The sequence below is a fragment of the Xiphophorus hellerii genome, chromosome 20, assembly GCF_003331165.1.
Source record: "Xiphophorus hellerii strain 12219 chromosome 20, Xiphophorus_hellerii-4.1, whole genome shotgun sequence".
NCBI classification, from domain to species: domain Eukaryota; kingdom Metazoa; phylum Chordata; class Actinopteri; order Cyprinodontiformes; family Poeciliidae; genus Xiphophorus; species Xiphophorus hellerii.
Window position 1 is genome coordinate 23393436 of NC_045691.1, and position 24195 is coordinate 23417630.

At 37.2% G+C, this 24195-nt stretch overlaps 1 protein-coding gene and 1 long non-coding RNA gene across 6 annotated transcripts in view; one reads left to right on the forward strand and one right to left on the reverse strand.

The window, feature by feature from the left end:
• Positions 1–24195, forward strand: part of chchd6b (coiled-coil-helix-coiled-coil-helix domain containing 6b) — a 58112-nt gene that overhangs the window by 1381 nt on the left and 32536 nt on the right. For 2 of the 5 annotated variants that reach the window (XM_032550385.1, XM_032550386.1), the window contains exons 3-6: positions 702–756; positions 2216–2336; positions 15103–15123; positions 17514–17597. In XM_032550385.1, the coding sequence (XP_032406276.1) occupies positions 702–756; positions 2216–2336; positions 15103–15123; positions 17514–17597 (281 nt within the window). The remainder of the gene's footprint in view (positions 1–701; positions 757–2215; positions 2337–15102; positions 15124–17513; positions 17598–24195) is intronic. The other 3 variants (XM_032550387.1, XM_032550389.1, XM_032550388.1) reach the window with 3 other exon arrangements.
• LOC116711018 (uncharacterized) lies at positions 9142–12242 on the reverse strand. The gene is made up of 3 exons (XR_004337151.1): positions 12233–12242; positions 9995–9997; positions 9142–9451 (listed from the first exon to the last, which is right to left on the reverse strand). It is a non-coding gene; the product is annotated as an uncharacterized LOC116711018 (long non-coding RNA).

Genomic DNA, 24195 nt, shown 5'->3' on the forward strand with positions numbered 1-24195 from the left:
AAGGGAAAATAATGTGTGATTGTTTGTCGTATTTAGATTGTGTTGAAAAATGTACAACACACCAAAGGCAAAGATTCCATAGACTTGACTCCGTACATTTATGAGAACATGTTATTGAAATATAAAGAAAATATTAATATGTTTATGTTTGTTTAAAGTGTTGTATAGAATATATACTCAACAAAAATATAAACGCAACACTTGTGTTTTTGCTCCCATTTTTCATGAGATGGACTCAAAGATCTAAAATTCATTCCAGATAAACAATATTACCATTTCTTTCAAATGTTGTCCACAAATCTGTCTAAATGTTTGATAGTGAGCACTTCTGCTTTTCTGAGATAATCCATCCCACCTCACAGGTGTGCCACATCAAGATGCTGATCTGACATCATGATTAGTGCACAGGTGTACCTTATACTGCCCATTATCTCAGCAAAGTAGGAGTGCTCACTATCAAACATTTAGATTTGTGGACAACATTTGAAAGAAATGGTAATATTGTTTATCTGGAATGAATTTTAGATCTTTGAGTCCATCTCATGAAAAAGGGGAGCAAAAACAAAAGTGTTGCGTTTATATTTTTGTTGAGTGTACAAACTGGTTCAGGTTTAAACTGAGTGTTTTATTCTGTTCTGTAAACTGTTGATACCCATCTATAATATCATTGTTAATGTTGATATTTACTTTTTGATGTTTAGGTTCAAAATCGACAGAAACATCATCTTCACAGACACAGGAAGAGATGCTTAAGAAGTAGGTGTTAGTTTTGTTTCTTTTAAAATGTCGACGTCACTACATTGGTTTGTTTATTGTGGTTTACAGTGTAATATTCATTTTTGCACCTTGATTTGACATTTACTATGTCATGTAAAATACCCATGATCTTAGTTTCTGTGATGCTTAAGATGTTAAAACAAAAGAAGTATAATCAAAAAGTAGTTTACGCCTAATCCTCTTCCGTAGTAGTTGCCCCTTCCAATGGATTTATTTTTTTTTCTTTATCAAATAAATTTCAACATTAGAAAAAGGTAATTCAAAAGGCTGGTTTCAAATGATGAACATAAATGACATCCAGTGACTTGCAAGGCTTAAACCACAGACAGTTTAGCACACAGTACAATCTGAAGTTTACAAAAAACTAAACATCTTTATAATCCCCAATACTTAGGGGAAAATATTCTGTGGACTGATGAGATAAAAGTGGGACTTTATGGAAAGTTTGGTGCATCATGTTTCTTCTTATATAAAGGTATTGCAGTAAAGGATCAGCTATCAACAGTAGGGATAGAGCTGCTGCTACTATACTAGGGACAATCTCAGGGGGCTATATTTGGACATCAGATTGAGGTTGAGCATAAGTGCAAGCGCACTTGAGTTATGCTGCAGGAAATTATATAAAGCACACGAACCAATAGGTTCTCAAGTATCAGAGAAACTAAGATAATGGGTATTTTACATGACCTATTTACACTATGCTATGCTATCCTATTGTTTGAGCTATAAGTGCCAAAAGCCTGTAAGTGAGGGGTCAGTTGTGAGGTCAAGTTTTCCAGTCAGACCAGTCAGAACTTACTTTGACAATTTTATTTAATTTGAAGAAAATTAAGTCTAGGATTGCCTACTTTTTTAGGATGTGAAAGTAAGCTGTTGGTCTAGATAAAAAGATGTTGCTTAAAATGTTTTAAATAAATAGGTAAAATATCAATTTAAACTACTTTCTAATTCCCTTTATTTAACATTAGATGTTTCCAAATAATTTTATCAATGTTATTGGGGCCATTGTGGAGACCCTGAAGAACTACTCCTGGCTTTGGAGCTGCTGGTTGCAGACTTTAACCTCTGGCATGTCTCTAGTTGAAGATACTGCCCCCCTATGGCTGCTACAGAAACAGCAGTGGCTGTAGGGTGATGTGATGAAGGCAGCTGTTGCACAAATATCATCTCTCTCTGATTTCTCTTTCTGATCTTAGTGAAAATTTCCATTTGGTTAAAGTGATGCAAAACAAACCGTAAACCATTTAAGCTACAAAGTGAAACAAAAAAAAAACTTACATGGATTTCTTGCTTGTCATTTGACAGAAAATTGTTTTTGCCACCCCATTGCCATCATTGTGAAGAAGTTAAATATGTATATGAGAATTTTAGCTTGTTTTCTGAGTGGCCTCTCCATGAATTGTCAAAGGTTAACATCTCATATCTTTCCTGACGTTAGCTATGAGCGTCAACAGGCTCTGGTGCAGGAGCAGCTGGCCAAGCTCAACCTGAGGGAGAGAGAGACTGTCTACGTAGAAAAATGGAGAACACAAGAAGATAATGAAAAGAGCAAGGTACTGGTGAGTACGCTGTCTGGTTCTTTGGATCTCCATTGTACGTTAATTTCAAATTCCGTTTTAATCCAAATAAAACATAACTCGCTGAACAGTCTCAACAAATAAATCTTTCTATTCTCGTTTTGATGAAATTGAATATTATGAACTTTATGTCATGCTGCCAATGCTTCCAGCTCTAATAGAAACCACATAAATCTGTTCACAATTCTCAATGATGTAATAGAATTAGAAATTCAGCACTCCTAAAAGATATATTTGCACTATTTCTGTCAGGACCACCGAGTCCACCTGCATGCATTACATTTATTTACTTGAGCATAAGTTGAGAGTAATTGACAAGGTCTCGGGTTGCAGAGAACAATAATGTTTAGTTGCCTCAGTTGTTGATGATGCTTGTATTTGACAGGTTAGAGCAGCAGCAGCAGTCTGATTGTGTGTATTTGTGCAAGCTTTACTGTGTTAAGGTGTGAAGCAGAATTGTGTCTGAGCATCAAAGTGAAAGGAAGTGGGAGCTCTTTTGCTTTAAGGTGATAATGGGTATGAAGCAGATGCCTATAAAGTGTGTGAAAGGTCTAGAGAGCATGAGGTGTGGAGTGTTTATGTGACCCCACTCCACTTTTTTATTTGCACCTTTTTCTTTTGTCTAACCGGTGCTTTTTGCTCGCTCTCACCTTTAAAGCCTGTTTCCGTCCAAACAGATTCATTCTGGCCACCTTGATTTGTCCCTTTTGCTTAAAATGAAGCTTCAGTTCATCCATCCAAACAACGAAGTCAAACCAGGCAGAAGCCACTCCTTAGTTTATAAATGAAAATCTTATTTTTTTTATTTTATCTTGCAATGGTTTTTCAGGAAATTGTTAGAAGTCTGATTTATAAGCTTCCACAACTTCAAATTTCACTGCTCAGCAGGTGAGCGTCCCTGTCGTTTTCAGCACTTCCTAGCAGCATCGACACAGCTGGAAGCTTAAAAACACGCTTCGCTTTTTCTATTCTTATACATCTTAAAACAAATCTTTTAAGTTGGTTGGAAGTGCTTTATTAATGTGAGTGGAAGCCAGATGAGCACCTGAAATCATACGTTCGCTCACAGACTCTAATGTGGCACCATCACAATTATACACACGAGCGCATATAGAGCAACCCCCTCACCCTTGTGTGTGTGTTTCACATCCACTCTGGGCTTCCCAGCATGCAGGCTGCGTGTCACTGTTGGGGTGATGAGGAGGTTAGGGAAGTGTGAAGGCTATACCTGTCGAAGAGATGAGCGGCTGGCCGCCATGCCTCGGGCTGCCTGTCACAAATGCTCAAATTAGCCATTTACCTCTGACTTAGCTACGACTTTCACTGCTGAGATACATCGTGTGTGTGCGTTTGTGTCGGTAGCTGTCATTGCATGTGCATTGGATGGGTGTGTGTGTGTGTGTCTTGTTGCAAAGAGTTCATAGATGGGTCAGTCATAGCCTTTTCTGTGACGTCATGTACTTTTTTGGTGAAAAATTCAGCAGACTTTAGTTGTACATGTTTTTTTTCCACTCGTTTCTTTGATGTTTTAATATGCAAGCAGCTGTCTGTAATTTGCTTGTGTTTTTCTGATCGCTAACATGGAGATAAACATCTCTAACAGCAGTAAGCTAGGAAGCTTTTCTTTCTCTTGCTCCACTTACTGACTAAAATCACTGTTAGTGTGGAGAAATCGGTTAGTCTGAAATGCCACTAGTTGTTTTCTTATTAATGTGCAGGAAGGCTCCTCATGTTTACACAGGCTTGCATGGCTGCTCATTGCACTTGATATTTATCACATTTCAGGACATTACAACCACAAACATGAGTGTAATTTTTGGGATGTTTGTTTAAGCATCTCAAATTAGCAAATAATCATAAAATAGAGGAAAAACTATACACAGTTTTATTTATTTATTTTCTGAATCAGTCCTCAGTAGACCCACATTTTTCTGCAATTACAGCTGCAAGTCTTGTGGGGTATGTCTCTGCCCGCTTTGTGCATCTAAAGACTGAATTTTCTACTTGCATCTATTGATATTTATATATGCTTTCATGGAACCACGTGTAACAAATTATTCAAACATTTTCATACATTATCATGATAATGATAAATAACACAATTATTTCTCATACTTATTTATCAACATCCTCGTCTCTGCTGAAGTAAAGCACCCCCACAGCAAGATGCTGCCGAGTGACTGAGGGTCATTGCGCGTGACAGAAACCTTGTAAATTCTAGACACTAACAGGTACCATAGAATTGCACAAAAATCCGTGAGGGATGACGGAGTCCCTGCTCGAAATTCCGTGAAAGAGGTGTTACGAGCTTCGTGCCGGAAGCCCGTTGAAAGGCTGTTTACATCGTTTTAAACTGCGTGATTGTGAGCGTGAATGGGAATAAAAATACCAATAAGTATTTTGTTCCATATAACACAGTAGGAGTGTAATCGGTAAACCTTTTATGGATGCAAAAGCAATGACCCCCCACTTGATGACTTTGTGTTTCTGTGTTTGATATGATGTAAAGCACTTTGAAATGCCTTGCTGCTGAAATGTGCTATACAAATAAAATTTTATTTGATTTTGATTTGCCACCATCTTGCTGTGGTAGCAGCAAGATGGTGGCCTCATCTGACCAGAGCACATTCTTTTTCATATGTTCGCTATGTTACTGACATGGATTGTTGCAAACAGGGCTTCTAATGGCGTTCTTACAACAATGACTTTCTTAATATGCAATCAATTGTCTGTATAGCTGCCTGTCAAGTAGGCCAGTTAACAAGTTCATAGATATTATTTTAAATTCTATGAGTTTGATAGATAAGTTCATATCGATCATAGAGATAATTTCTTCAAATAAATATATATGAAAGATGATGAATAGTTTCTGTTTGATAAGTTTTCTTTCCAACTTAATGCTTTATTAACCAAGGAACTATTATGGTTTATTATTTGACTTCTGAATCTTTGTTCCTGCATTTATGTTAGCTGACATGCATCTCATTAGCTGACTTCCAAAGTATAGAACTTGAGTTTTTCACAATGCCATTCTGTCTTGTTTAGGTCTATATTTAACTGTTAAACCTTGAGTGAAGATGTGGGGGAAAATAGAAAGTTCCATTAACACCTCCTGCTCTCTCCTTTGTTGTTGCTCCTGTGTTTCTTTCTCTCCTCCCTGTCTGTTCTCTTCACCTCGGGGGGGGGTGTCATTCCTGCCGCAGGCAAAATGTAATTAGCATGCCCAGGTATTCAGTGCTAAACATCTCATACACACACACACACGCGTTGAATTTAGGCTGTTGCGTTTGAGAAGTCTGTTATCCGGCTGAGAAGAACAGAATTTCCCACTTGTCTGTTGGCTGAGTCTGAAGGTTTGTGCTGTAATATCAAAGCAGTCTTTTATCCCCAGTGAAAACACAACAGCAACATTACTTGCTGCAAATTGAATTAAGACCCAATTTTAAAAGATAATTGCAGGAGAATATTTTCTGGAGAAAACCAGAAATATTACAAAACACAGACAAATATGAATTTATCGGGAATTTGTAACCCTGGACAAATTAAGATAGTAGTTGTTTTAGTATTCGTACGGGGTTAATTGTACATTAATATTGCTTTCGCTGTTTTTGTGTGTCTATGCTGACATTTCTTTTAGAAAACTTGCACGGCAATATCCAAACTATTTTATTTGCAGTACTGCATGGATTTTGAATAATCTGAATTCATGAGTCATTAATAACCCGGGAGACTTTTGTTTTTTACAGTGCCTCCCCTTTGGCATTTCTCTACAATTTATGACTTTACAACTTTACCGAGATTCCTTGATGTTAGGTCTCACTATGCATTTCCAGTTGGATTTAATTGAATTTGTTTTGACTAGGCCATTAATTCACACAATTGGCTGTTCCATCGTTCCTCTTGCTGTATGTTTAGGGCTGCTGGGTTGCCAGAAAGTAAATCTGTGACACATTCTCAAGTATTTTGTATTTTCTTATGGATTCTGGACAGCTTCCTTGTCTCTGCTAAAGAAAAGCAACCCCACAGGATGATTCTACCACCACTGTGACACTGTGTGATATGAAGTTCTAGATATCCTTCACATATAAACTTTTGCATTTAGGCCAAAAAGTTCAATTCTTATCTGAGCAGAACGCCTGCATTTGTTTTTCAAGTCTCCTTGTGGCTTTCTGCTGGTCGCTTGTCCCCAAAAGCTAGATTTGTTTTCATGTAGACCAATTATCCCACCATAGCTGTGGATTTGCTTTATCCTCTCTTTTGAAAATCTTATGAAAAACTTCTTGGCACCTTGGTACCTTTCCACTAAGAACTTTGTGGATTTAATGTCACAAAATGTGACAGTTCAAAGGGGTCTGAATACTTTCATCCTATCAGTTGAGTCTGAAGAAAAGCTGTGTATCAAGAGCAGCTGGTAACACCTACAGCCGACTAAATCTGACAGGTCTTATTCATCCCCAAAGAATGACACCGTCTGTAGGAGGATCTTTTTGGTTTTGTGGTTGAATCACAACGTGTAATAAAAGATTTAGCACCCTTTTGTTCACTTCTTATGTCCCTCTTGTGAGATTCTTTGGTCTGTGTGTTTAAAGCACACTTCATGCTCTCTAATGTCTTTTGTTATTTATTGCTACATGACATTTTCAGTAGTTGCGGTACCGTTTTGTTGAGGCTTGATACGCCCATTAATATTTTTCCAAGGTGTGTTGGTTCCAGTGTGGCAAAAAAATTAGTTTTGTGAATAGGCACTAGATGGCATTGTTGGAACATTTTCATTCCTGGTAGGGGATTAAAATTAGGATGGAACCCGGCCCTGCTCTGCAAAATGGGCTGCTGGGCAACATGTTCTCCTAGATTCCTTTCTCTCTTCTTCCTCCTGTGTGTGTGTGTGTGTGTGTGTTAGTGATGACACATGGAAATGCCTCTGATACTGTCCAAGAGAAATTATTTTAAAAAGCAAGCTGAAAAGCTTGGCATTCGTTAAAGTCAGACCTGAGATTACAAGCCTTCAGACCACAGGCACTGGTGCCATACATGTTAACAATGTGCTGCCCTGCTGCTGTGTACAAACCACCAGGAAGTGACACTTCACTAGAGTGTAAATGTTGTGTTTTGCACTGAATATGCAGCTTTCAGCTACAAGATGTTCCTGCTAACCAGCCAGCTCCCCTGCTCTCTCACTTTAAAAGACATTTGTCAGTTTCCCCCCCTCCCCCATTTTTAATCTAACTTAAAATTTCTTTACTTGCATTGATTTTTTTTAATCCATTACGTTTTAATTGAATTTTCTTTATCTCCACAATTACAAACAGGCCTGACACATCTCTACTGTTATTAATTAGCACAGTTATTTATTTACTGACTCATCCCTTCCTGATAACCAGCCTAAAGCAACATTATTTTCTCAACTATTATCCTTTCAGCAGATTTGAAGATTTATTGTTTTTATGTTTTAGCAGAATAAATGGAAATGTTAACTGTATTGTTGCTCTGAAAGAGGAAGATTGTCCTTCTATAAGACGTCAGTCTTCGATAGAAAACACAGCATTCGAGGCAGGTATTTTTCCTTGAAACTACTCATGTTTAAAATCAGGCAACTTTGTGGACAGAAACAGCCTTGAGACTCCGGCTAGAGATTAGCCAGAGAAAAAAAACAGATAGTTTAATAAGTAATCTTGTAGCTAATAAGCAAGAAAAAGCCTTGAAGTTTATTGCAAGGCTTAGAAATAAATTGCGATGCTTCATCCTTGCTGCTGGTTGACTAGTTCACCTCCTTATTAGCCAAAATCTGAAATAGAAGAAAAATTGAAGATAACTGGTCTAAGAGGAATAAAATGGAATAAGGAAATAGCTTGATCTCAATTAGACTGGGTGGAAAACATCTGTGAACATCCATTATAAAAATATGTGATACATTTTCTTTAGACTAGATCATTCTAACTATGAATATGGTTTAATCTAATCCATTGTATTGTGGATTTGGCCATGTTTAGGGTTGTTGCCCTGCTGAAATATTAATCTCCATCTTTGCATGTTTTCTTCCAGAATTTTGCTGTATTTAGCTTAATCTATGTTCTAATAAACTCTAATTAGCAACCCTGTTGCTCCAAAGAATTATCACCGCAACATTGTGTTACCACCAGGGGTGGAAATTTGCACCTGCCACTGGCCAAATATGGGTAAAAGTATGAAGTGGCGTGTAAATTGGAGCAACGCACCCGCCACTGTGGCGGGTTGACAATTTGAATAGAAAAAAAAGCTGCATTCAGTTTGAACTTCTGTCCAGGGTAGGAGTGGCTCACTGGACTACAGACTGATGCACATACTGTATATGGGACGGACCTAGGCTGTCCTATCTATATATATATATATATAGCCATTCAGAAAAATGTGTCAAACTAACTGATATGTTAATTACGACACAGTAACGTCACAGAGAGTATTACTACAGTAAAGGCGGGGAGGGAGAGAAGCTAACATGAGAGGGAAATAAAATGCAGTAGGTAAAATACAGTAGTTTCCCAGACAAAACGGGAGACTTGACAGGTATGGGGATAATACAGGAATGATGACGGCCCGTGGAATTAATGATGAACACGTTATTAATTGTTCTTATTAGAATAATAATAATAATTATTCTTATTGGTAGTAAGAATAATTGTGAACTTCAATAGAAAACGTAATAAGTAAGGAACAACAAATAGGACAGTTAGAAAACAGCTATTGATACCATTTAATTATTTTTTTTAAATGACTGGACACATCTTCAGTAAATACTATCTGGGGGAGTTGTAGTCAAACTGTGGAAATGTTCAACATAGGAAATGATTGCAAGAATGTTTTGGTTGTGTAGTTAAATTTGCTGTTAGTAATTACTTCAAGTGAACTTATTGCTCTACACCTCTGTTAAGGTATCCATGCTTTGTTATGTTAAATTAGTTTGAATACGTACATATGTACGGTAAACTTACTGTCAGTAAATTGGTTTTCATAGAGTTAAGAATAAATTCTGTATTTTATGTTATTTTCTTGTACTGGTGGGGTTTGTAATTGAAAGAAAAAAACAGTGGCTGGTGAAATGTCTGAGTGGCCATTAAAAACTTTTCTCCATCAGCCACTGTGGCTGGTAGAGAAAAGTTTTAATTTCCACCCCTGGCTACCACTACTATTTTTCAAAGGGGTAATGAAATTGTTTAGGAAGATTAGCAGTGCTGGTATTCAGCCACACATGGCACAATGCATACTGACAATAAAGCTCAGCTTTGATCCATCTTCTATGTTTATAACTCAACACTGCTTTAGGCAGTATAGTGTGAAATTGTTATTGTATATATCGAAGTAGGTGGTTGTTGCATCATGAAACGTCAAAGGGTGTTTGAATACTTTTATAACCCTTTGAACATGCACACACAGCTACACTTCAATTTACCTCACATAGAAACACTAAAAACATAACATTAAGACTAAGTCTAAACTGCCTCACCAGAGACTTGACATCTTTTCTTCATGTTAAATCACATAAGCCCTTTGTGTGTGCTTGCTCATTCATAGATGCAAAAGCTTGCCCCCTTCATTTTGAGCAGCTGTAGCTGCTGTCGAGCAGATAACGCCTCAGGTTGAGGAGATTTTGATCTGTCGAGCACAAACTCTGTCGGCTGAAAGGTTCGATGTGCTGGAGCACAGCACGCATCCCATCAGAGAGCTACTGGGATGTAATGAGTCAACTGGACAAGACTTATGATAAAAATAAATTCCATCATGCTTGTTTTTAGGGAAGAGAACAACCCGTTCACTCAGTTTAGTTGTAGACCAGTTCATATAGGATGAATAAACCTTTTTTTTCTTTACATATGATTACATTTATTTGTGGTAGCAAAGATATACACATTTTACAGAAAGGCTTTTTTTAAAAAATACTAACAAATGTACCTGATATAATCTATAAAAATTATAACTATGTTTAGTCTGATTTTTGTGCACATTTGTTGAACAGATAACTGTACAACTCTTCTGTTTCCTCTCTAACAAAACCTATTTTTTATTTTTTCAGCATCCGTCTTTTATTCAGCATTCTCTTTCTCACTATATCCTTGGCAGTGTCTCCCCCCCCCCTCTCTCTGTCTCTGTCTCTGTGACAGTCTGTGTGCCAAAGAAGGCTGATGATGAAGTGTTAATTCATCTAACCTCCCACGGTTATGTGAAGAAACCTCACATTTAATGAGCAAACAGCTAGACTAACCAATTCATGCCTCTGGTATTTCTGCTACACCTCGTGTGCATGATCATGTAAGAGTTCATGTCTGCATGTATTTTTTTAATTTACAGGTGCAGGAAGATATACATATCACCCACAGGTGTTGGTGTGGTGATAAATTTATAAATGCAGTGCATAAACACTTGAGCAGTTGTCAAGAGGTTCTGCACTTATTGTTGTCGTATTATCCCAATGTAAAAGTGTGAGGCGACCATACTTGATATGGAGTTATCCTTTCTATCAAACTAAAATGACTGCAAATAATCCATGAAGACAATGGAAATGAAATGCACAATTGTAATGCATAAACAACTGAACAAGTTTTAGGGAGGCTTGCATTTATTCTTGGACAATTCCATTCATGTGAAAAGGTGAAAGTGTCCTTGATAGTAATTTTCATTTTATGGAAGATTTTGTGGGGCTAGTGGCCTTTGTTCTAAGTATTGTTATTTTAGAGGAAAGGGGTTAAGAGAAGCTGGGGAAAGACACGCTACAAAGATCCTGAGGTTGAGAGTTGAACCACGGATGGCTGCTTCCAGGGCTAATAGCCGCCGTCTATCGGGTTCCCGCTCTACTGCTACACTATGAGGTGCCTAGAGAGTTTTCCCTTTGGCCAAACTAAAACGACTGCAGAAACATGGCAAAATGCATGTTATTTTATTTAATAAAATAAAATATTTATACCCAGTGCAGCCAAAGTTAATGATTTAACTGCCCATAAAAGTCAAATAATATGCATTAATACAATGTAATCAAAAGGTTGAAATGTTTACTTACTGCATGATAAACCCAAACATTCACAGCTGCCATGATGAAGAGATGATCTGTGGTACTCACTTCCCTTGTTAGCAGTCATAATGTTATCCCTGATCACTGAAATATAGTTGTACCTCAAAAATACTTCTTTTTTTGTAGCAGTAATAATAGAATAAAAACAGACTATTTAAAAAAAAATAAAACTAGTAAATACTGAACAAGTTCACATTGAAGCTTAACTATGGGTATATGTGCCTTTCAATGCAAAGGTTTTGAAAAATGCGGCTTTTTAGCTAATTTAGCAGCACCGATAAATCTTAAGTTTATATTCAGGGGCTCAGCATTACCACAGATATGTATTATTACTGGCACATGTGTTGGATAACATGCTTACTTCCATTATTATACGACGGGGAGAGGGATGTCAGTGAATTAGCCACAATTTTCAGGTATTTCCTCTTCTCTGTTTGTATTTGCATCTGTCTCTGTCTTTCTTCCTGATTAAAAAGCCAAATCAAGAGTTAAATTGTGCACAGAATGTCTCCCTGTGACATTCTCCACACTAATCCTACTTTTATTCCTCTTCCCTCATTTCGCTCTCTCTCTCTACTCTCCTGACTTTCAGGCTGAAACCAAACCAAAACCTTTTCTCCCCAAACACATAGATTCATTCACACGCACCATTTGCATAATTTAGCATTTGCATAATTGATTTCCAAGGAAGCGTTTCACACTTTGTGAGGTGGTGTTGGAGACCAAAAGGTCTGATATTGCCATGCATGCACATACACACACACTCATGCACCCCCGCACGCATGCACTCACGCATACACATTTACATTGCCATGCTCACATGGTTTTGTTGTGTCACAGTCTCTACCTCAGTTTTTTCTGTTTTCCTCTCCCACAGAGAAATAGACAGAAACACACTATGTTACTGGATGGTTAAGATTCCAAGTCTAAATGAAGCATGAAGCGTTGCCAAGCTGGTGCATCTGGTGACCTGCTCGGTACACGCAGCAAACATAATCAACTAAGCATACATGATCAAATGTATCAGGATCCATGAAATTGGTGTGGTTATATTGAAGGAGCATCTTTGATTTTTCTGAGCTGGTAAAATGTGCCCCCCTTTTCACCTATACAGATATTTTGCACTTTTAGATCATTCTTATCTAATAAAATGCATGAATTATTCTCAGGCAGACGCAAGGACCCATCAAGTCTCGTAAGAAAACAAAATTTATTGAAAGGTTATTTGTCCTCTTTTTTTCTCCTCTAAACATTACTCACTGATATTGAAACGGTTTGGAGAGATATGTCATTATTTGTATACTGTGCCCATTCCAGACACTTGGGTAGAAAAGGACATAACTATTAGGATCATAACTGTAAACATGATGTGGTGCATAGATGAAACTGTTTCTGATTAAAAATGGATGGCTTTTGCATGTTTTTTCCAGGTAAAATAAGGTGTTTATTTCATTGTTTTTTTGCAGTTTCCTCACATTGTTTAAAATATTACACTAAGCTAAACTATTGTTTCAGCTATTGTGCATTTATCCCATGTTTCATACTTAATTAGTTCAGTGGGTTGAACAATTTGTAAATTAATAATGTAATGTAACATTGTTTTAATTTTGAATACAAAATTAATATTGTATTCAATATTGTATTGTATTCAATACAGGTAATACAATGCTCTATCTGCATTGTATTAATTTTGAATCAATTAATACAATACTATACACACTGTCTTTTTACCAAGAAGCCAGATAGATAGATAGATAGATAGATAGAAACAAACATGGAGGTCCACTTTGCTGATTTTCATTTTGGAAATTGTGTAAAAGCTTTTTCAAAATGTTTTTCTACATGTGTCAAATTTAACCAATGTCTTTCTTCTGAAATGTATCATTGGGCAAAAGGCAGGTCACACCCTGGACCGGTCACCAATCCATTGCAGGGCGGAATAAGTGACATGACAGCATTCATTTCCTCTAATCATATAAATTCACCCCATTTTGGACAAAGTTGCTGGCATGTCCTCCAACCAAACATAACATACATGGCCTGACCCATGACAAGAGAACCAAATAAATTTTTAATTGTTCTGAAGTTGATGTTATATACAGAGGTGGATGGTTTACAGCCACCACCATAACGGTTCCAAAAGTTAGTCTATAAGTTTTTACATTCACGTTGACGTTTGATCATCAGGGAGATCTGAGTCACATAAATATAATGTAGATGTACCTGCAGTCACACTGTTTGCTATTGGCCTGCAGACTCCATCAAACTGCTTGGGCGTGTGTGTGTGTGGTGGGGGGGGGGTGTACGTGTGTGTGTTTATCTGTCTCTGCATCTCTACAAGCCCCTTCACCTCTCCTCTAAAATCTTTCATCTATGGAAATGGGACCGCCTCGCTCCTGTGAGCAATCCATGGGGATCCGGCTATTCACACATACATGGACACTCTTAGACACACATTCAGATTTGGTCCAGCGACCGAAGAGCGGGAAGGTTTAACAGATGGTGTCGGCTGTATCCGTTACAAAGATTACCCAAAACCACACAAACGCATTTTGCAGCCACTGGCTTTGTGAGTTCACCTCATTTAACTCAATGGTGTTTTTATGAGGCATGGCAACATTAGAGCCACCTACCGCTTTAATCTGTCCCCTCTGTGTTCTGTATCCAACGCCAGACTGGGAGAGCTTGGTAGGAACAGAAAAACAGAATATGGCATTGTACGCCTGTCTGAGCTTTGCTTGATTTGGGGATAGCCTACCATACAGGTCATATAATACTTTGTGGCTGCATTTGACACAAAGTTGTAAAGGTCTATAATATATTATGAGTAGAATAAAAATGCATAGGCTATATTAGGAGTGTCAGATAACTTCATGTTCATTTATTTTTCCTAAGGTTTAGGAGTTAGGGTGTCGCAGAAACATCATTTGAACAGAATAATGCACAGGAGCTCAACTGCTTTAATCTCATAAACCTCAACAGTTTTTACTCCAAATCACAGTATAGCTTTGCTTGCAACTTTTGACTTGATTGATTTTTAACTAAGAAAAGCATACTGTGAATAAGCAATTTAGCTTAAGAAACTGCAAAGCATATATTAACTTTTTAGTGTTTTTAGAAAATCATGTTGATCTCAGTACTCTGACATAGCATCTTGTCTGTCACTCTGTCAACATTTTTGTTTTCTACAAAGCACCCAAAAATGCTGCCGCTGAAATGATTTAGAAGGTGTTGATCCTTATTTAAGGCTGTTGTAGCTCAGTGTTGTCAGCCATCTTGACAACATTGATTAGTCGATTCTGTCAACACAACATGGCAACTCGGATCATAGCACCATAACAGAAGCTATACTGGAACCAAGTTACAACATGTAGTCCTTGGACAGTTTTAGATGGATATAAGTCTGTGTATCATTATAAGCATGAGTATTTTTCTTTAACAATACATCTAGTTAAATGAAAGGATATATTTTCCTGTAATTGTAATGTAATATAAACTCTAAAAGTAAACCGTTGTGCAAACAACAGCAACAACAGCACCCATACTGTTTTTCTAAGGGATTTTAGAAGTACCAAGTTTCTTTCTTCTGAAAGTTTCTGGATTCTACTTTCTGAAATGTGTCTTTATCTCACCTCCTTTTTCACCTAAACTCTGTATCATTCCTCCTTCTATTGTCTCTCTAACTCCAGTTCCCTCTCTTTTTCCTAGCTAGCAGATTTGGATGCGTGGGTAAGCAACAACACTATTACCGTCTTAGTTCGGCTCTTCCTTTCTCTCTTTTTCTGTCTCTTTTCTCTATTTAGATGTCATGTTTTCATTGTGCTTTAAAGCAAGGCTGCAAGTGTGCTGCCGCCATCATTTTGCACAACAAATCTTTGGGAGGTATTCAGCTAGAAAATTACACATCATCTGTGCTGCTGGCAGAGGAGATTTTACATGCAAACGCACATATACACACATTCTCCAAGCATCAAACGGCTACCGTTGAAAGAGAGAGCGTAGAGTAGGGATTTGCACATGTGCTCTTCGAAGATGTGTGTGTCTGTTAAGTTAGCATGACATTACACTGAATTAGAATAAATGTTATGTCAGTCAGTGTAACTGTGCTTGTGTGCATACCGATTTATTTAAATGGTACAGAAGAAGAGTTGATCAGTTAATATTTCATCTGCTCATACTCTTACTAATTCACCTGTTAAGTAGAGGAAGTAGTCATCATTTCAACATGATATAGTATCTATGTGGTATAGCACCACTTTCCCTTTCCATTCTATATAAATTAATGGGCAGTTGCTGTTCTTAGGATCTTAGACTAGTTTTTTTGGGTTCAACTAGCATATCATGTTCACACTAATTATGATGCATTCAAGAGTTTTTTTCATGAGTTTGTTTTAAAATACGGCTGCATAATGAATCAGCTTAAAGCGATATATTTGTTTTCTGGAAAAAATTGAGTGGCTCTGTGTGCATATGTTTATGTAAAGAAATTAATTTGAAAAACCAAAATACTGTTTTATGAATTAGCAATATTTGGCAGTGAACATATTTCTCAGCGTTGTGAAAAATAGAATATTTACAATCTGCTGGCTTGACAGAACTCCCTAACTTTTGTTCATTCGAAACTCATTCACTTTTATTTTGTATTGATTTCTGTTCTTTTTTTTCCATTCATTAGCTCTTTTGCTGGTTTTCACTATATGTTATTTAAATTCATATTCTTCATGGAGTTCTTTTTAATTATGTCGTTAATCTTTTGGAAATGATAAAATTGTATGCCCCTATGCTCTTGAAACAGGTTTCTTTTTTATCACCAATGCATACATGTATCTCTCTTCCAGCTAAAATGCCAACAAATTTTCAAAGTGTGTCTCTCTCTCCCTGTTTCTCTCTCTCTCTTTTTTTTTTTTTTTTACATCTGTCTTTTGTCTTCTTCTGCTTGCATGCTGCTTTGCCATGGCCCAAACTGTGGGTCTTCCTTCAGCCAGTCCACCATCTTGCTGCCTGTCACAGCTTGGCTCAGTGAGCTTATAAAAGGCTTTCACCTCCTGCTAATGTCAACACCACCACTTCACCTCCAGCCACAGTTGTGCCAATCTTATGCCACCTAACTAGTTTTGTAAGTGTCATTGCATGGTGTTGGTTTACAACGAAATCGACATTCTTTGTGCTGCTTTGTAATCTAGATTTTATGAGTTCTAATTAAATGTACATTTCCTCATTACTGATGTTATTTTGACCTAAAATGAATTAGCAGGACTTGTGAAAAGAAATGTTAACTACCCAGAAATACATAACCAGTTGTTTTCTAACTGAATACTTGGGAAAGATGAAATCAAACTTTTTTGTGTTTGAATTCTTTTGAAATCTCAATATGCAAATAATTTGTTAATTCACAGTGGAAGAAAGTATTGAATCTTTTGCATCTTGCAGCTGTACTACTAAGCCCAGTTGTGTGTTTACTGCTGAGGGGAACACAGTAGTAATATGAGCAAACACCTTCAAGTACTGTTCTCCTGCATACAATTGTATCAAGTGGCCATGTGTATGTCATCAGGTTTATAAGCTCTATATGGTGATTTTTATACTTTGTGATTCAAAAACATTTGTACAGTGGTTAGTGTTCTGCTTGGAGGTAAAGTACAAATGATTGATACATGTTCAGTGTCTTCGGTCATGTTCAGCAGTATTTTCAGTGATTTCAGCCAATCATTTCCACACCACCTAGAGCTACTATTGTTGCCTCCTGCCTTTTGTATAGATGCTTTGAAAATAGATAAAAATGTATTTTATAGTGCCTTCAAAAGGCATTCTTACCACCTTAACCTTTCCACAGTCATGTTACAGTTACAAGCTTCATAGGGATTTGGTGAATTTTCCAGACAAATATTGGAAACATGTGAAATATATTTAGTTTAAGCACAATTTATTATGATAAGTAAAGTCCCTTGCCAACCAATTGTCTGCAGTACTCTCTTAGCTCTCTGCAAGCTAATCTTAGTATAAATCAATGTAGTACAGGTGTTTTGATTTATTTATTTTTTTGTCATGTTTTTCTAAAAATATATATCTTTGCTGTCATTCATACGTAATCTCTGTCTCTTTCTTGTTTTCTTTCCCAGGGTAGACTGCTGGAGCGGAAAGAACAGGAGCTGGCCACAATCCAGAGTTTCTACAAAGAGCAATTAGAAATAATGGAGAGAAAAGTAAGGATGCTTTTGCCATTTCTGCTGATTGTTTGTCGAAGTATTTGAAAATCACAAAAACTATATTTTGTAAAAGCGTTTTCGTCCAAAAAAGTGGTTTGGTTTGTTGCGTTGCACAGCTTTCTCAAAAGTGTTTTCTTTTTTTTTTACTCTCTCAAAAAAAACATGGCATAATTAAGGAGGTAGCTTGATCTTACATAAGGTAGTAATGTAAGTTATATTACTATATGTTGTCAAGGAAGTATTGAAATACAAATTACATTGAGTCAGCAGCCAGATGGGAATTCAGATGTGATGGAGCAGAGGAATCTCAGATGGATTTATTTGCTTAATTACATATGGCAAGGCAAGTTTGTTTGTACAGCACCAGTCATGTACATGGCAACTCAAAATGCTTTACAGAAAAACAAACAAAAATAAGAAAACCTTCTTTCTACCATTTTATGGCTTTTCAAGTGAAAAAAGATAAATGCAGGTTGTTGGGCTTTTTTTTTTTTTTTTTTAAGAAATATTGTCTTTGGTTTCTTGAATCTAATGTCATACAAGAAGAAAGTTTGTGGTGTAAAGTATCAGGACCTATTGAAAAATGTGTGATCCATACCAGATTTTAACGCAAAAAACACGTTGTTTGGAAAATAGTATGAAGCCGAAATGGGGAGGAACTTGCTTAAAAATATAAGTAAACCCATAACTCAATGTACATAACTTTAGACATTTGACATGGCAGCTGCACAGTGAATAGGACCTGTGGCTGCAGAACAACATCACATCACCACCTCTTTATTCACATACTAAAGATCTAGTGTTAGAGTTTTGTGCTGATATGAGTTTAATTTCTGATAAACATTGTGCGTGCTGTGTATTGTAGCCAAGCATCTCTGTCTTGGTCTTCATTTGCTATTTCTCTGCTCATTGCAGTTACCATGTAAAAGTAAAGTAAAATGTAGAGAAAGATATTATGTTATGAAACTTTAAGTGGCAACCTAATATGAAATAACGCTATGAAATTATCGAAGAAAAACAAACTCCTGTATGCTATTGCCCTTTTCTCCTTCCCCATCCTCTGGGTGTTACTGTGTGTATTCACAGCTTTTCCCTCAAGTATTAGTTGGAGACTCTTTGGCTCTTCCACTCTAACCCTCCCTCCCTGCGGCAGGGCCCATCAGGTATACAGGAAGGGACCTTATCTAGTCCCTGGCACTCACCTCCTTTAGGCCTTTGAGAAAACCTTTTACATAGCCAAGTTAAATGGTGGGGTCTCTGCATGACTCATAGCAAGCGGCACGCGCTGCAATGCTTGACAGAGAAGACTGATTGGCAGGAGAGTGCAGGATGCTCTATCTTTCTTCGCTTGCCGCCACAGTCCCTTTTTCTCTCCTATCTTTTTCTCCCCCCATCATTTTCTCGCAGCTGACCTGCATGTGGATGAGGTAGTGAGAAAGAAAGGGACTGAGTGGGAGGAGATTAAAAAAAAGGCTATACGGACTGTGCATTAAACAGACTGTCTGTCCTCAGTCGGCGACCATCTTCCACCTTATTTTCCTTCATTTTGCAGTCCAACACTTTATTCATCTGGCTCTCCATTCATGGCATTGCTCCTATTTTGCTGTCTATCCTTCCCCTTTTTATTCTCCTATAACTGTCGCTCAATTTAGTTTGTTGAAAATAAATGGTCTCTTAAAACCTGAATAGTGACTGACAGAGGTCATATACATAAAATTAAAAAGACTGAAAGAGTTCATGATTCAGTCATATACTTAAGAAAGCTTTTCAGAATGTATTGTCAGGAATAAATAAAAGAAAAGGCATTTATAATGGAGTCAATTCAGTTGTTTCATCAGTACTTTCTATTCTGTTGCTGCTGATAGTCCTAGATAGTTTTACTCTGACACAGTCTAGATATTGGCCATGTATCTCCTGAATAAAACACAATATACATTTTAACATGTGACATACAGTACATACAACTAAAAATCCCAGCATTTTTATTTTGTCATATTGGCAACTATTTCTAATGTTAATAGTAAACAATGGTTAAACAAAACATATAACAAATTCAATCACCAATCAGCTAATCAAAAAACAATCTTTATTATTATTATTTTTATTTTTTAAATAAATCAAATCCTGCTTCAATAGGAGTTGCGAAAATTTTCAGGATCTACCTAAATTCTAATCCTTTATAATTAAATATCGTCATATTGACCACACATAGGCTTTAGGCATCTTCGTACTAATAAATGTTTAAAACAAAGATAAAAACAAATTAATTGGAGAATTCAGAGACAATTACTGTTTTATCTTTCCTTTAACTTAAATGAAGTCCTTGAAGTTGTCTGGAAGAATATGTCAGTGTGCACGTGTGTTGCCTGTGTGAAAAGACATAATCAAACATACTTCGGTTTCCTGTTTGTCTTATGAATTAAAGAAGATAACAAAGCATTCTTTTTGTCTAAAGGCTGTAGATGCCCTTTGATTGCACTACTAACACAAATGTGCAAACAGCCTGTGTGCGGGGGTGTATGTGTAAACGTGTGAATATTGTCTTTTTATTGACAGGTTCACGTGCAAGCTGTCATCTTTGAAGTATTTATTATACAGTAACCGATTGACTACATGCATCCTAAGGATATTAACAAGTTGTGTACTTTTTTAATTTACAAATATATACCGACAATAAAAACATAGCTGCCCAATGGAGTTTGGATTTCCACTGCAAAACAAAATTTCTTTTTAACCGATTTGATATGGATTTCATTCGCTAAGTTTTCATGTATTTTTTTCCATCTAGTGTGAACTGGATTGATGTTGTTGGTACAGACTGTACTGCTGTTGCAGGGATGGTGGAGGCTTACTACTATATGCTCAAAGAGATTTCCAGTTATCCAGGATATGACAATTCTAAGTGCTTAAGTAGAAGGCAACTGGACTTCTTGTTAGACCAGCGCTTCTCAATTCCAGTCCTCAGGCCCCCATGCTCTGCACTTCTATTCCAGAACAGCTGATTCAAATGATTGCATGACCATCAAGTGCTGCAGAACTTCAATTCAATCCAGGTGTGTGGCAGAAGGGAAACACCTAAAATATGTAGGGCAGGGGGGCGTGTGGACCAGAATTGAGAAACACTGTGTTAGACTAAGCTGAAGAACATTTTCATTCCATATATTACTGGAGTTGTCTAAGATTCAAAGAAGGATGTTTTCCTGGCATGATATTCTTGTGTGTATTAAACCCAACAAAACTATCAAACAAAGATTGGTTCATCCCGAGGACAAAACACCCAAACACAACCTTAGTGGTGAACCAGCAACCTGCTAATTTTGTGTCTTTGCCACCGAGAAGAGCAAACTCACAGGGTTTAGAATCCACAATTCATTTACATCTCAAGGACAAGGAATACTTGTATCAAGACAGAAATGTGTAACTTTTGGCAGGGCAGAAAAGTGGTTTAAGAGAGCAGGGGAAAAGTCCGTAAATATTAAATATGAACACTAAACAGAGGAGATGGCTTCAGATTTCATCTTTCAAACACCAACTCTGCAGCCCTGACTCATCTCCGTAGGAAGTTTTTCAGTAAATTACACCTTAGAAGATGTGATTGAAAACACTCAAATGGCATTGTTGGGGACATGTTTGCATTGTTGAGTAACAATCCAAAAATTGGGTAGGACCTGTGATTGCCCCATTAGTGACTTCAATTGGCTTACTGGTATGATTGTTATTACTGCAACTTATAAGCATGTTTCTTTCCACCATGTTCAGAACTGAAGAGGCATTTTGGATGAGAGGCAAATGTCTTTAAGAATAAAGAGAAGTAGCTCAGTGGCCTACCACTTAAGTGCTTAGCTAGTATGATAAGGCTCATTATAAATCTGTCTGCCTGACCATCATTTTCTGAATCTGACAGGTTTTTTTTGTTTTTGTTTTTTTTTTTGCAAATGAGCAACTCCACACCTGCCAATGTTGGTCAAATCTCTGATGGCTCTCCAGAAGGTTGCATTTAGCACAGACCATAAGTATTATTCTTCTGTACCAGATTTTCGTTTGTCCCAAGGCTCCTTACTTTGGAGTCTGAACCAGATGACCGACTTTAAAGAATTATCCAAAGGTCTAAGCACATCTCATACAAAAATACGTAAACGGAGTTTTGCAGATTTTCACTCAAAAAATTAAACAATACAAAACAAACAAACAAAAAAACATGAAAGGAAATGCAGTCCATTGTATTATCAGTGCTGGTTTTGACTCACTTGAGCCTGGATTCCTTGATGGACAAATGTTTTTGCTCTACCTGGGTCCCTTTGAACCCACCATAGCTCTGGCAGCATCTGAGAGAGACATGGTCACAAGAAGACTTTGATGAACCAAAATGACTGGGTAAAAGATTATATTTTATCAAATATGAACTTCCTTATGGCATAAGAGACAGAACTTGTGCAGATGGATTGAATTAATAGTGAGCTTAGTCACAAGAATGGTGGGTTTTTTTTGTTTTTTTTACGTAAAACTAGACAGCAACGGATTTATTTTTTGTATAAACACTTTCCAAGGAGAAATTTTAACCATTAAAAACATTAATAAAGAATAAAATTTGTATAAATTGTAGACGAATGTACTCAAAAGAAGTGTGTTCAGCTGCCTTATCAGTAGATGCATGAGCATATGTAAGCTTATTTTGAAGAGTAGAGAATGGTCTACAAAAAATAGCAAAAGAAACATAAAAACTGACATCACATTTAGTTTGCCATATGTGGCAAACTATATCTAACAGGAACGTTGGTCAGTAACTTTTAATGTCTTCTCTTTCATGATGCCAAACACACAGAATCAAAACCCAGAATCATCAATATTCTACTTACTGCACATGCAGGAACATCCTTCAAATCTCCTCCCTCCCAGTCCCCACTCTCCACCGTCTCGCTTGCTCTCATTAATTTTTGGAAGCTCTCCTAATCTCTATGCAGTGTACAGGTAGAGTATATCCTACTTCCTGTGGCAACATACCCGGTGACTCTGTAAACAAGTCTTAGTTTAAAATTCACCTCGTTTAATCCCCTCTTCTCCCCCTTCTTTGCCGACTTGTCCCTCAGAAAGAAAAATTAATCCGCCTTCGTCCATGCGTGGAGCGTGAAAGAACCCCTCCCTTCAAAAACCCTGACATCAGCCCATCTCAGTCAACAGCTCCTAGAGGGTGTTCAGACAAGTGTGCATGCAAGGATCATCTGAACACAGAGATTCGGGAGCAAATACAGATTTAGTCACACACCTGCATGTATGCAAGATTATACACAAACACAGCACACATGCATTCACACTAATCCCCTCCATGAGCCTTTCCAACAACCTCAAAAACCCAGCTCTCCCCCTTGGAGGGTTATCATCTCCCCCTTTTCAGTCTCTCCACATTGGGCTTTTGTCCCCATGGGTGGAAACAACTGGGAAGAGCTCAGAGCATGTGTGCCAGTGATAGGTGCTTCTCTTCTCTGGTGTCAGGAGAGCTGATCTGGGACTGCTGCTTGAAGTCTGCTCTGGTGAAAAGACACAAAATTTTATGTTAATAAACTGAAACACAAAACAGTCTCACTGTCCCAGAACAACTCAGAAGCTCAAGCTGCTAATCCGGATACTCCAGTAATGACTCTATTTTCTTTTTCTTCTGTGCTGCCCTTCTTTTCTTGCATGACCAGAGGACATAGTCAAGTATAATTTAGTCAGTAGAGTATTTTGTGGTTCAGTATTTCTTTAATCACAAATAAATATTTCTAAATATGCTCAAGTTGTGTTTGATGGGAAATGCGCCTGTCACATCACTGTGCTACTCTGCATTTTCTGTTGCATAAGATGAACGATCGAATTAGGTTGAACAGATTTTTTTCTGTTTTTTTGTCACACATTTTTCAAATTGTCATTTTAATTTCAGTTAAAGATGATGCGAGTAAGAAATAAAAGAAGCTGTCAAATTATGATTTCCTTTTTTTGACGGCAAAAACGATCCAAACTCGCTATGTGAAAAAACTTTGAAACTACCGATTGTCAAATTCATTGAGGTCACAAGCAGAACCACAACTGCATTCAAAGCACTGCATGCCTCATTGGCCTGTTAATTAATTTCTTATTCATCCTGTTGACACTTGCCCAAGAAAAAAAAAAATCTAAATTCAACTATGGACGTAACTCTGTTTAATTGGAATCCGAATTTTAAAAGCTGTTGAATTTATAACTTAAAGACACAAAAATTATACATAATTCTAAATTATGTACAATAGAAACACCTGCTCATTTCTTTGTTGCCCTGTTCTCTGTCTTGTGTAATCAGAGATTTTCACATATTTGAGTTTTTGGGGATTCTTTTTTTTTTCTTCTTTTTTTTTCCATTTTGCAAATCTTGGCTCCAACACTAGACATCCCACTGGTTCATTTGGCTAATTTAAATTCACATATTCACTAAAAACCTGTCAAAGTTACATCTTACTTCCCTCCAACAGAAATTGCTTAGGGCTTCTTCAGTCCCAAACAGTTTCATTAAGGCATTTGTTGGAAATAACTTAGGTACAGTAGATCATCGAAACACTTAAGTGCATAACATGAAAGCACAGCT